At 45.3% G+C, this 15,313-nt stretch overlaps 1 protein-coding gene across 1 annotated transcript in view; it reads right to left on the reverse strand.

Moving 5' to 3' along the window:
* ano2b (anoctamin 2b) overlaps positions 1–13,391 on the reverse strand; it is a 169,034-nt gene extending 155,643 nt beyond the window's left edge. The window contains exons 1-2 of the mRNA XM_061961336.2: positions 13,362–13,391; positions 299–420 (exon numbers count right to left, since the gene is read on the reverse strand). Of these exons, the coding sequence (XP_061817320.1) occupies positions 299–335 (37 nt within the window). The 5' untranslated portion in view covers positions 336–420; positions 13,362–13,391. The remainder of the gene's footprint in view (positions 1–298; positions 421–13,361) is intronic.
* Positions 13,392–15,313: the final 1,922 nt, after the last annotated feature.

Genomic DNA, 15,313 nt, shown 5'->3' on the forward strand with positions numbered 1-15,313 from the left:
TCAAGTTTAATGGTTATAATGAGCAGTTTTTGTGGTGCACACCTTTTGGAAGCAAACATGATACTGATAAAGCATGTTTGCCCCACCAGGGACTGTCCTAACCTCAGGTTGGTAAACACTACACTAAACCAATAGGATCGCTTGTTTTCAAGCCGGAGGACTTCTCTGCCTCCTTGACAACCAAGCACATTAGTCTTGTTGCTATGGAAACACACGCTAAACAGGAAGTCACACACACACAACAATTTCCCTGTTGTGGGAGAAATCTTCTCTATTCTATCCTAACTGTGGCACTCACCTGTCCAGGTGGAGGAGGACGATCTGCGGAGAGCCATGGTCCTTCAGCGTCAGTGGGACATGTTGTTGGGGGCGGGGCCACTCAGGATTAGCTGGATTACACACTTGGTGACAGATGATTGGCTGGAAGGACAAGAGCCAAGATTATTGGGCCCTCTAATGTGCTTTAATGACTCCGCCTTCTGTTGACGTCCTCTGCAAAGCACCAGGGGCCTGGTCTTTGGGACTAGGACTAAGACGACAGGGACCTGGTCTCTGGGACTAGGACTAATACGACAGAGGCCTGGTCTCTGGGACTAGGACTAAGACGACAGGGGCCTGGTCTCTGGGACTAGGACTAAGACGACAGAGGCCTGGTCCTCTGGGACTAGGACTAAGACGACAGGGGCCTGGTCTCTGGGACTAGGACTAAGACGACAATGGCCTGGTCTTTGGGACTAGGACTAAGACGACAGGGGCCTGGTCTCTGGGACTAGGACTAAGACGACAGTGGCCTGGTCTCTGGGACTAGGACTAAGACGACAGAGGCCTGGTCTCTGGGACTAGGACTAAGACGACAGGGGCCTTGTCTCTGGGACTAGGACTAAGACGACAGTGGCCTGGTCTTTGGGACTAGGACTAAGACGACAGGGGCCTGGTCTCTGGGACTAGGACTAAGACGACAGTGGCCTGGTCTCTGGGACTAGGACTAAGACGACAGAGGCCTGGTCTCTGGGACTAGGACTAAGACGACAGGGGCCTTGTCTCTGGGACTAGGACTAAGACGACAGGGGCCTGGTCTTTGGGACTAGGACTAAGACGACAGCGTTCCAGTGCAAACTCCACACAGAGAGGCCACGTTATGTTAGTATGCTAACATAGCAACATCAAGTCATTCTTTAATATATGTTGGCATGTCCTGCATTTAAAGGGTAGCTGTACTTTCTCATTTGGAACTGTGCCGGTGGTTCACAATGCACACGTAAGACAAGAACACAATTCTCTTTCTTTGCATTCTAAGTCGTAAAATACAGCAAGTAAGAGGCGGCTAACAAAACAGCTAAAAAAACATCTAAAAAGCGCCAACAATTCTCCACTTACATGTCGTGACCTGAATGTTAGCAAGTATTAGCGATATAAGTGCTAACACAGAGGAACTACTTTTAGCGGCACCGTGATCACTGAGAGCTAACTAGCTTATGCTGCTATGTTGAGCTGCTGCATGGCCTCTGAGTTGGTGAAAGTTAATTGTAGATGCTAAATCATGTCTCTCACCTGGATAGTAGAAGGTTGTGGACATAAACCCACAAGTTGGTCAACTTTCACATCCAACTTTGACCCAAAGATGGCCAGAAAGAAACGAAAAGACACTCGTTCGCAGCACCTTTTTTTTTTCCAGCCTTTGTTAATTCTTCATGTAAAGGGGAAGATATAAATCACTCAATGTATTTATATATATATATATATATATATATAAATATATATATATATAAATACATATGGCGAAGTTGGGAGAGTGGCCGTGCCAGCAATCTGAGGGTTACTGGTTCAATCCCCACCTTCTACCATCCTAGTCACGTCCATTGTGTCCTTGAGCGAGACACTTCACCCTTGCTCCTGATGGGCTTGGTTAGCGCCGTGCATGGCAGCTCCCGCCATCAGTGTGTGAATGTGTGTGAATGGGTGACTGTGGAAATAGTGTCAAAGCGCTTTGAGTTCCTTAAAAAAGGTAGAAAAACGCTATACAAGTACAATTTATATATAAAAGTATTTTTATATATATATATATATATATATATATATATATATATATATATAAAAACACACACACAAACCTCGTTTCCATGTTGGGAAATTGTGTTGGATGTAAATATAAACGGAATACAATGATTTGCAAATCATTTTCAAGCCAAATTCAGTTGAATATGCTACAAAGACAACATATTTGATGTTCAAACTCATAAACTTTATTTTTTTCTGCAAATAATCATTAACTTTAGAATTTGATGCCAGCAACACGTGACAAAGAAGTTGGGAAAGGTGGCAATAAATACTGATGAAGTTGAGGAATGCTCATCAAACCCTTATTTGGAACATCCCACAGGTGAGCAGGCTAATTGGGAACAGGTGGGTGCCATGATTGGGTATAAAAGTAGATTCCATGAAATGCTCAGTCATTCACAAACAAGGATGGGGCGAGGGTCACCACTTTGTCAACAAATGCGTCAGCAAATTGTTGAACAGTTTAAGAAAAACCTTTCTCAACCAGCTATTGCAAGGAATTTAGGGATGTCACCATCTACGCTCCGTAATATCATCAAAGGGTTCAGAGAATCTGGAGAAATCACTGCACGTAAGCAGCTAAGCCCGTGACCTTCCATCCCTCAGGCTGTACTGCATCAACAAGCGACATCAGTGTGTAAAGGATATCACTACATGGGCTCAGGAACACTTCAGAAACCCACTGTCAGTAACTACAGTTGGTCGCTACATCTGTAAGTGCAAGTTAAAACTCTCCTATGCAAGGCGAAAACCGTTTATCAACAACACCCAGAAACGCTGTCGGCTTCGCTGGGCCTGAGCTCATCTAAGATGGACTGATACAAAGTGGAAAAGTGTTCTGTGGTCTGACGAGTGCACATTTCAAATTGTTTTTGGAAACTGTGGACGTCGTGTCCTCCGGACCAAAGAGGAAAAGAACCATCCGGATTGTTATAGGCGCAAAGTGTAAAAGGCAGCATGTGTGATGGTATGGGGGTGTATTAGTGCCCAAGACATGGGTTACTTACACATCTGTGAAGGCACCATTAATGCTGAAAGGTACATACAGGTTTTGGAGCAACATATGTTGCCATCCAAGCAACGTTACCATGGACGCCCCAGCTTATTTCAGCAAGACAATGCCAAGCCACGTGTTACATCAACGTGGCTTCATAATAAAAGAGTGCGGGTACTAGACTGGCCTGCCTGTAGTCCAGACCTGTCTCCCATTGAAAATGTGTGGCGCATTATGAAGCCTAAAATAGCACAACGGAGACCCCCGGACTGTTGAACAACTTAAGCTGTACATCAAGCAAGAATGGGAAAGAATTCCACCTGAGAAGCTTCAAAAATGTGTCTCCTCAGTTCCCAAACCTTTACTGAGTGTTGTTAAAAGGAAAGGCCATGTAACACAGTGGTGAACATGCCCTTTCCCAACTACTTTGTCACGTGTTGCAGCCATGAAATTCTAAGTCAATTATTATTTGCAAAAAAAGAAAAAATGTTTATGAGTTTGAACATCAAATATGTTGTCTTTGTAGCATATTCAACTGAATATGGGTTGAAAAGGATTTGCAAATCATTGTATTCCGTTTATATTTACATCTAACACAATTTCCCAACTCATATGGAAACGGGGTTTGTATATTTGTATATATATATATTTGTATATATATAAGTCAAAAAGTTTGGACACCCTGCTTTAAAAGGAGGGAGCACAGATAGACAAACACTCACTTGTTTCACATCCTCTCAGATGCAGCACACACACAAACACTCACACACACGCACACACGCACGCACAAACACACGCATACACACAAACACACACACGCACGCACACACACGCACACACACACACGCAGAAAACAAAACAAACACACTTGCACAAAACACACACACGTACACGAAACACGCACACACACACGCACACATGCATGCACAAACACGCGCACACACACATGCACAAAACAAACACATGTGCACAAAACACACACACACACTTACACAAAACACACGCACACATGCACTCATGCACACACATACACACGCACACACCTGCAAAAACACATGCATGCACAGACACACACACACACACACACACACACACACGCACGTACACAAAACAAACAAACTTGCACAAAACACACACACATACACGAAACACGCACACACACACGCATGCACAAACACACGCACACACACATGCACAAAACAAACACATGTGCACAAAACACTGACACACGTACACAAAAAACACGCACACATGCACACACGCACACACACACCTGCAAAAACACATGCATGCACACACACACGCACACACACACACACACACACACACACAAACACGCACACACACACACACACACGGTCATGTCCATATTGAGAGTCTGGTTACATGTGTGTGGTGCAGATATTGGATGGATGGATGGATGTTGATGTGAAACATGTTGTTCATGTGCTAGTTCTTCAAACTCTTACTTAAGTCTACTTGAAAGACAAAGATGACTTTTATATTTGAGTCTCCATGAGAACACACACACCATCCATGTTACTTTGAAGGCATGTTGCAGAAAATAAACATCACAAGTGTGTTACTTAGAAGGCATGTTGCAGAAAATAAACATCACACGTGTGTTACCTACAAACCCCGTTTCCATATGAGTTGGGAAATTGTGTTAGATGTAAATATAAACGGAATACAATGATTTGCAAATCCTTTTCAACCCATATTCAGTTGAATATGCTACAAAGACAACATATTTGATGTTCAAACTGATAAACTTTATTTTTTTTTTGCAAATAATAATTAACTTAGAATTTCATGGCTGCAACACGTGCCAAAGTAGTTGGGAAAGGGCATGTTCACCACTGTGTTACATCACCTTTTATTTTAACAACACTCAATAAACGATTAGGAACTGAGGAAACTAATTGTTGAAGCTCTGAAAGTGGAATTCTTTCCCATTCTTGTTTTATGTAGAGCTTCAGTCGTTCAACAGTCCGGGGGTCTCCGCTGTCGTATTTTACGCTTCATAATGCGCCACATACTTTCGATGGGAGACAGGTCTGGACTGCAGGCGGGCCAGGAAAGTACCCGGACTCTTTTTTTACGAAGCCACGCTGTTGTAACACGTGCTGAATGTGGCTTGGCATTGTCATGCTGAAATAAGCAGGGGCGTCCATGAAAAAGACGGCGCTTAGATGGCAGCATATGTTGTTCCAAAACCTGTATGTACCTTTCAGCATTAATGGTGCCTTCACAGATGTGTAAGTTACCAATGTCTTGGGCACTAATACACCCCCATACCATCACACATGCTGCCTTTTACACTTTGCGTCGATAACAGTCTAGATGGTTTGCTTCCCCTTTGGTCCGGATGACACAATGTCGAATATTTCCAAAAACAATTTGAAATGAGGACTCTTCAGACCACAGAACACTTTTCCACTTTGCATGAGTCCATCTTAGATGATCTCGGGCCCAGAGAAGCCGGCGGCGTTTCTGGGTGTTGTTGATAAATGGCTTTCGCTTTGCATAGTAGAGCTTTAACTTGCACTTACAGATGTAGCGACCAACTGTATTTAGTGACAGTGGTTTTCTGAAGTGTTCCTGAGCCCATGTGGTGATATCCTTTAGAGATTGATGTCGGTTTTTGATACAGTGCCGTCTGAGGGATGGAAGGTCACGGTCATTCAATGTTGGTTTCCGGCCATGCCGCTTACGTAGAGTGATTTCTCCAGACTCTCTGAACCTTTTGATGATATTATGGAGCGTAGATGTTGAAATCCCTAAATTTCTTGCAATTGCACTTTGAGAAACGTTGTTCTTAAACTGTTTGACTATTTGCTCACGCAGTTGTGGACAAAGGGGTGTACCTCGCCCCATCCTTTCTTGTGAAAGACTGAGCATTTTTTGGGAAGCTGTTTTTATACCCAATCATAGCACCCACCTGTTCCCAATTAGCCTGCACACCTGTGGGATGTTCCAAATAAGTGTTTGATGAGCATTCCTCAACTTTATCAGTATTTATTGCCACCTTTCCCAACTTCTTTGTCACGTGTTGCTGCCATCAAATTCTAAAGTTAATGATTATTTGCAAAAAAAAAAAAAAGGTTATCAGTTTGAACTTTAAATATGTTGTCTTTGTAGCATATTCAACTGAATATGGGTTGAAAATGATTTACAAATCATTGTATTCCGTTTATATTTACATCTAACACAATTTCCCAACTCATTTGGAAATGGGGTTTGTAGAAGGCATGTTGCAGAAAATAAAGGCCTTTTGGCAAACTGCTTGATGAGGAGCGTGGGTGTGTTTTAATTAGATGTGACTGACAGTAACCATGGCAACCTCCAGCAGGAAAGCCCCTTCTGTCAACAATCCATGTTGACTAAAAATATACAGTAAGTACATGTCCACACAGCTGCTGTGTGCCATGAAGGCAAAGAAAATAACTGTGTCTGATTATTATTTATAATGTACTGTATATCCTATAGGATATTATATATGCATCTACAATATATATACTGTAAGATATTATATATGCATTTACCATTTAGCCCAATTACAAACCCCATTTCCATATCCATCCATCTTCTTCCGCTTATCCGAGGTCGGGTCGCGGGGGCAGCAGCCTAAGCAGGGAAGCCCAGACTTTCCTCTCCCCAGCCACTTCGTCCAGCTCTTCCCGGGGGATCCCGAGGCGTTCCCAGGCCAGCCGGGAGACATAGTCTTCCCAACGTGTCCTGGGTCTTCCCCGTGGCCTCCTACCGGTTAGACGTGCCCTAAACACCTCCCTAGGGAGGCGTTCGGGTGGCCTCCTGACCAGATGCCCGAACCACCTCATCTGGCTCCTCTCGATGTGGAGGAGCAGCGGCTTTACTTTGAGCTCCCCCCGGATGACAGAGCTTCTCACCCTATCTCTAAGGGAGAGACCCGCCACCCGGCGGAGGAAACTCATTTCGGCCGCTTGTACCCGTGATCTTGTCCTTTCGGTCATAACCCAAAGCTCATGACCATAGGTGAGGATGGGAACGTAGATCGACCGGTAAATTGAGAGCTTTGCCTTCCAGCTCAGCTCCTTCTTCACCACAACGGATCGATACAGCGTCCGCATTACTGAAGATCCACTTTTCCCCCACTCGTGAACAAGACTCCGAGGTACTTGAACTCCTCCACTTGGGGCAGGGTCTCCTCCCCAACCCGGAGATGGCACTCCACCCTTTTCCGGGCGAGAACCATGGACTCGGACTTAGAGGTGCTGATTCTCATCCCAGTCGCTTCACACTCGGCTGCGAACCGATCCAGCGAGAGCTGAAGATCCTGGCCAGATGAAGCCATCAGGACCACATCATCCGCAAAAAGCAGAGACCTAATCCTGCAGCCACCAAACCGGATCCCCTCAACGCCTTAACTGCGCCTAGAAATTCTGTCCATAAAAGTTATGAACAGAATGGGTGACAAAGGGCAGCCTTGGCGGAGTCCAACCCTCACTGGAAACGTGTCCGACCTACTGCCGGCAATGCGGACCAAGCTCTGACACTGATCGTACAGGGAGCGGACAGCCACAATCAGACAGTCCGATACCCCATACTCTCTGAGCACTCCCCACAGGACTTCCCGAGGGACACGGTCGAATGCCTTCTCCAAGTCCACAAAGCACATGTAGACTGGTTGGGCAAACTCCCATGCACCCTCAAGGACCCTGCCGAGAGTATAGAGCTGGTCCACAGTTCCACGACCAGGACGAAAACCACACTGTTCCTCTTGAATCCGAGGTTCGACTATCCGGCGTAGCCTCCTCTCCAGTACACCTGAATAAACCTTACCGGGAAGGCTGAGGAGTGTGATCCCACGATAGTTGGAACACACCCTACGGTTCACCTTCTTAAAGAGAGGAACCACCACCCCGGTCTGCCAATCCAGTGGTACCGCCCCCGATGTCCACGCGATACTGCAGAGTCTTGTCAACCAAGACAGCCCCACAGCATCCAGAGCCTTAAAGAACTCCGGGCGGATCTCATCCACCCCCGGGGCCTTGCCACCAAGGAGCTTTTTAACTACCTCAGCAACCTCAGCCCCAGAAATAGGAGAGCCCGCCACAGACTCCCCAGGCACTGCTTCCACATAGGAAGACGTGTTGGTGGGATTGAGGAGGTCTTCGAAGTATTCCCTCCACTGATCCACAACATCCACAGTCGAGGTCAGTAAAACACCATCCGCACCATACACAGTGTTGACAGTGCACTGCTTCCCCTTCCTGAGGCGGCGGATGGTGGTCCAGAATCGCTTCGAAGCCGTCCGGAAGTCGTTTTCCATGGCTTCCCCGAACTCCTCCCATGTCCGAGTTTTTGCCTTTGCGACCGCTGAAGCCGCACACCGCTTGGCCTGTCGGTACCTGTCCGCTGCCTCAGGAGTCCTGTGAGCCAAAAGAACCCGATAGGACTCCTTCTTCAGCTTGACGGCATCCCTCACCGCCGGTGTCCACCAACGGGTTCTAGGATTACCGCCACGACAGGCACCAACTACCTTGCGGCCACAGCTCCAATCAGCCGCCTCGACAATAGAGGCGCGGAACATGGTCCACTCGGACTCAATGTCCAGCACCTCCCTCGTGACATGTTCAAAGTTCTTCCGGAGGTGGGAATTGAAACTCTCTCTGACAGGAGACTCTGCCAGACGTTCCCAGCAAACCCTCACAATGTGTTTGGGCCTGCCAGGTCTGTCCGGCATCCTCCCCCACCATCGCAGCCAACTCACCACCAGGTGGTGATCGGTAGAAAGCTCCGCCCCTCTCTTCACCCGAGTGTCCAAAACATGAGGCCGCAAATCCGATGACACAACTACAAAGTCGATCATGGAACTGCGGCCTAGGGTGTCCTGGTGCCAAGTGCACATATGGACACCCTTATGTTTGAACATGGTGTTTGTTATGGACAATCTGTGACGAGCACAAAAGTCCAATAACAAAACACCACTTGGGTTCAGATCCGGGCGGCCATTCTTCCCAATCACGCCTCTCCAGGTTTCACTGTCGCTGCCAACATGAGCGTTGAAGTCCCCCAGTAGGACAAGGGAATCACCCGGGGGAGCACTTTCCAGTACTCCCTCGAGTGCATCCAAAAAGGGTGGGTACTCTGAACTGCTGTTTGGTGCGTAAGCACAAACAACAGTCAGGACCCGTCCCCGCACCCGAAGGCGGAGGGAGGCTACCCTCTCGTCCACCGGGTTGAACTCCAACGTGCAGGCTTTGAGCCGGGGGGAAACAAGAATTGCTACCCCAGCTCGTCGCCTCTCACTGCGTGCAACGCCAGTGTGGAAGAGAGTCCAGCCCCTCTCAAGAGAACTGGTTCCAGTTCCGTTTCCATATGAGTTGGGAAATTGTGTTAGATGTAAATATAAACGGAATACAATGATTTGCAAATCCTTTTCAACCCATATTCAGTTGAATATGCTACAAAGACAACATATTTGATGTTCAAACTCATAAACTTTATTTTTTACTTAGAATTTCATGGCTGCAACACGTGCCAAAGTAGTTGGGAAAGGGCATGTTCACCACTGTGTTACATGGCCTTTTCTTTTAACAACACTCAGTAAATGATTGGGAACTGAGGAGACACATTTTTGAAGCTTCTCAGGTGGAATTCTTTCCCATTCTTCCTTGATGTACAGCTTAAGTTGTTCAACAGTCCGGGGGTCTCCGTTGTGCTATTTTAGGCTTCATAATGCGCCACACATTTTCAATGGGAGACAGGTCTGGACTACAGACAGGCCAGTCTAGTACCCGCACTCTTTTACTATGAAGCCACGTTGATGTAACACCTGGCTTGGCATTGTCTTGCTGAAATAAGCAGGGGCGTCCATGGTAACGTTGCTTGTGTTGCTCCAAAAGCTGTATGTACCTTTCAGCATTAATGGCACCTTCACAGATGTGTTAGTTACCCATGTCTTGGGCACTAATACACCCCCATACCATCACACATGCTGGCTTTTACACTTTGCGCCTATAACAATCTGGATGGTTCTTTTCCTCTTTGGTCCGGAGGACACGACGTCCACAGTTTCCAAAAACAATTTGAAATGTGGACTCGTCAGACCACAGAACACTTTTCCACTTTGCATCAGGCCATCTTAGATGAGCTCAGGCCCAGCGAAGCCGACGGCGTTTCTGGGTGTTGTTGATAAACGGTTTTCACCTTGCATAGGAGAGTTTTAACTTGCACTTACAGATGTAGCGACCAACTGCAGTTACTGACAGTGGGTTTCTGAAGTGTTCCTGAGCCCATGTGGTGATATCCTTTACACACTGATGTCGCTTGTTGATGCAGTACAGCCTGAGGGATGGAAGGTCACGGGCTTAGCTGCTTACGTGCAGTGATTTCTCCAGATTCTCTAAACCCTTTGATGATATTACGGACCGTAGATGGTAGAGATGCGCGTTTTGCGGGCACAACCGCGGAGTCCGTGGCTTATCCGCGGATCGGGCGGATGAAATTTAAAAAAATTAGATTTTATCCGCGGGTCGGGTCGGGTCGGGTCGGGTCGGGCGGTTGAAATAAAAAAAAATTAGATTTTAAATAGATTCAGGCGGGTGGCAGTTAAACCAATTGGGAAATATATATCCATAGTTAAATGTTGTTACCCACATATGAAAAACGAGCAGGCACCTGCAGCATATGCCACAACAGAAGAAAAAAAAAAAAAGAGATGGACACTTTTACAGAGCGGAGAAGGCCCCCGACGCCTCGCCGGGGTCCGGGACCGAGGCCCCTTCCCCCGAGAGGGCCCCACCGGGAGCCGTAGCTGAGGCGATTCGCGAGAAGGGCCCGACGCACGTCCAGGGTCACCACCGCGCCCACCGCACCGACACCCCGCCTCGTCCGCCTTCGCCGCGGCCAGCGTCACGCGCAGCAGGTAAGCAGCTTACCTGCCCGCCACCCCCGTGGCCGGGGGCTCGTAACAGGGGTCACTCCGCGCGCTCCGCCCGCGCAGCTTACCTGCCCGCCACCCCTGTTGCCGGGGGCGCGTGACAGGGGTCACTCCGCGCGCAGTGCGCTCACGAAAGGGGTGGGGCTCACCCTGGTTGATATAGACAGCAGCTAGGACGGTGGCCATGGAAGTTGGAACCCGCTAAGGAGTGTGTAACAACCCACCTGCCGAATCAACTAGCCCTGAAAATGGATGGCGCTGGAGCGTCGGGCCCATATACCCGGCCGTCGCCGGCAGCGAGACGCGCTTGGAGGTGCGCTCAGCGCGGCTCCCATATGATTGCGCACTGGTGTGCGTCTGGGTCGTGACAGCGTGGCACGCGAATGTCTGTGCTGCATTGGATCAGTCTCTTTTCTTTAACAGGCAAAAGCTTTATAACCTCACTAATGCCTTGCATCGTCTATATTAGATATATAACAACGGGCGGGTGCGGGTGGATGGCGGGCGGATGCGGTTCTGATCAAATGTTAGATCGGGTGGATTGCGGATGGTTGACGACTTTCTGATGCGGTTGCGGATGAAATAATTGCCTATCCGCGCATCTCTAGTAGATGGTGAAATCCCTAAATTCCTTGCAATAGCTGGTTGAGAAAGGTTTTTCTTAAACTGTTCAACAATTTGCTCACGCATATGTTGACAAAGTGGTGACCCTCGCCCCATCCTTGTTTGTGAATGACTGAGCATTTCATGGAATCTACTTTTATACCCAATCATGGCACCCACCTGTTCCCAATTAGCCTGCACACCTGTGGGATGTTCCAAATAAGTGTTTGATGAGCATTCCTCAACTTCATCAGTATTTATTGCCACCTTTCCCAACTTCTTTGTCACGTGTTGCTGGCATCAAATTCTAAGTTAATTATTATTTGCAAAAAAAAAAAAATTTGTATGAGTTTGAACATCAAATATGTTGTCTTTGTAGCATATTCAACTGAATATGGGTTGAAAAGGATTTGCAAATCATTGTATTCTGTTTATATTTACATCTAACACAATTTCCCAACTCATATGGAAACGGGGTTTGTAAATATGCACACATGCATGAAGGTATCACATGTCAACATACAAGTATATATGTGTCATCTCATGGGGGACATCAATGCATCTTTGGTCTCACACACACACATACACACACACACACACACACACACACACACACACACACACACACACACACACACACACACACACACACACACACACAAAATATGAGGACCTTGTATGAAACACACTAAAGTCTTTCTTAGTTCAAACAATATGAGGACGTGACGAGTGATCGCATGCAGGGCCGGCCCGTGGCATAGGCCGTATAGGCAAATGCTAAGGGCGCCGTCCATCAGGGGGCGCCATGCCAGTGCCACAAATGTTGGAGGAAAAAAAAAAAAAAAAAAAGTTGTTACTATTATTTCTAAATACAAAAAAATAATCTCACGTTAATTAAAATGCAAAGTAAAGCCTATTTAATAGAAATATTATTTGTTACAACGGTGCGCCCCCTCCCTTCCCGTACCATGACTCTTTTTGGACGTCACCACATCAAAAAATCAACACAAGATGTCAAAACGGCCAAAACTGTCAGGTGCCCAGGGAAGAAAAAAGAGAAAAGAAGAGGAGAAACGAGAAAAGACAGAGGTAGCAGGTAGGTAACGTTAGCCTACATGAAATTATTTGTCTGTTACAGAATGTGATAGTAACCTGGCTTTTTAGCATTAAGCTAATGTTACATGATTCGGCAATTGCTAATCAATAAATAGCTAGTTCTGTTTTAATGTCGGGTTAATATTGTGGAGGGGGCTAAATTGTTATGGAAAATAATAATGTAACGTTAGGTAATTACAGTACTCCCACCTTACATTCCTCAGGGATATTTGTATTAGATCTTTTAAGCAGGTGTTTTTTGTTTACATTATTGCCTTCTGGTTAGCTAATGTTTGCCCTGCAGGTAATAGTCACTTTTCCACCCCTTTATATATTAGGTATAGTTGTAAGTAAAAAAAAAAAAAGGTGAAAGACAAAGCTATTCGGATTCTTGTGAGTATATACACTTCACTGCCGATGTGGGGGGGCGCCACCTAAAATCTTGCCTAGGGCGCCAGATTGGTTAGGGCCGGGCCTGATCGCATGTAGAATTCATGTTGCTGATGTGTAACATCTCCTCTTTTGCTTAACATGACTTCTAAACTCCACACTGACTAAAATGGATGTACCCTTACAAAAATGTTGTCATACAAACTGATCTGTGAGAGGTTAAAAGGATTAAATGTCTTTCGAAGTATAGGTTGTGTCAAATTTAGAGCAGATATAGTAAAATAGACATGCAATAACCTGTTGGAGGTATGAAGTCAGTTTATCGCTCACATCTGAATCTGGAGAATGTTGAGATAGAACATCAACAGTTGGTGTCTGCAATAAAACATATAATGTCAGAACTAATTCATTATAACATGATCAGCACCCTTTGTTTATAAAATTCTGAGTATATAATGCCAGATAAATAGTAAAGATTATTATAGAGTTTCAGCTCTGAGACAATTATTTAAGAATGTAACATGTGGTTCATAAAATATGAGGACCTGGATTGAAACACTAATTTGAAAGCTTTGACGTTGACATTGTAACACACACTAATGTGGTTGAGAAAATATGAGGACCTTGTATGAAACACACTGGAATATTTCTTAGTTCAAACAATATGAGGACGTGACGAGTGCTCACATGTAAGGCTGAAACGACGCGTCGACGTAGTCGACGTCATCGGTTACGTAAATACGTCGACGCCGTTTTTGTGCGTCGGCGCGTCGCATATTTACGTCACACTACTGCCATGGCGGAGCGCAAAGCAGACGATGCGAGCGAGGGGGAAAAAGCACGCCAAAAGTCGTCAAAAGTGTCGGAGTATTTCAATAAACGGCCTAATAATGTTGTTGTATGCACACTGTGTCGAGCGGAAATGGCCTATCATAGCAGCACAACGGCTATGAACGAACATTTGAAAAGAAAACCCCCGACAGCGTTCTTGCCATCACCATCAACAAGTCAATCGTCCGCGTGCGTATACGTTGTCATTATTACACAAAAACATGAATGTGTCATTTGTATCTGCGTTGTAAATTCATAAACTAAAGCACCGTTTGCTCTGAGAGGCGCGTTTGGCGTGCCTGTTCAGTGTTTACAAAGACGCGCTCCTCTTTAACGCTGTGGAGAGGCGGCGGCGGCGAGCGAGCGGCGAGGCGGAGCGAGCGGCGAGGCGGGGCGCGCCGGGAGCGACGCCGCAAGAGACAGGGGACGACGAGCGAGCGAGGAAGAGGAGCTGAAAAGCGAGGAAAGAAAGAGAAAAGAGTTGGAAGAGAAAAGACTTTGTGTAAAATTAAAAGATTGTAAACCTGGCAAAGCCGTCTGGCGTTCAGTCTGTCGGTCCTGAAAGAACCCCACGGCACAAGACGTGTCACAAACGCTAACGTTAATTAGTTGTGCAAATACCTTTTACAACATTAACAGTTACATATACTATGTACAAACCAACAATTAACTTTCACTTTAATCATACTATCATTGTTGTGTTATTAAGCAAAATAAGCAATACTTTTACTTTTGTTGAAATGTTTACACTGTACACTTTTTTGTATTGGATGTTTAGCTTTATTTTTGCACATTTTAGCAAATAAGCAATACTTTTACTTTTGTTGAAATGTTTACACTTGTTACAGAATATTTCCGTTTTGCACTTTTTTGTATTGGATGTTTATCTTTATTTTTGCACATTTTAAAGCAAAATAAGCAATACTTTTACTTTTGAAATGCTTATACTATTCCAGAATATTAAGATTTGCACTGGATGTTTACTTTTATATTTGCACATTAAAAAGCAAATAAGCTACTTTTAATTTTGTTAAATGTTAAAAGTTTTAAATGTTTACATTGTTACAGAATATTTTGTCATGTTGTTGTCAATGTTGACTGAGTGGCCATACTTTTTTTTTGTAAATAAAAGCCATGCCTTTTGAAAAAAACTGGCCTACATTTATTTTTTTCTCTTCATTTTAAATAAAAAAAATAATCGGTAAAAGGAAAAATAATCTATAGATTAATCGAAAAAAATAATCTATAGATTAACCGATTAATCGAAAAAATAATCTATAGATTAATCGATAGAAAAATAATCGTTAGCTGCAGCCCTACTCACATGTAGAATTCATGTTGCTGACGTGTAACATCTTCTGTTTTGCTAAACATGAGTTGTAAACTCCACACTGACTAACATTGAATGCTTTCACTGG

The sequence above is a fragment of the Nerophis lumbriciformis genome, linkage group LG05, assembly GCF_033978685.3.
Source record: "Nerophis lumbriciformis linkage group LG05, RoL_Nlum_v2.1, whole genome shotgun sequence".
Classification (NCBI taxonomy): Eukaryota; Metazoa; Chordata; class Actinopteri; order Syngnathiformes; family Syngnathidae; genus Nerophis; species Nerophis lumbriciformis.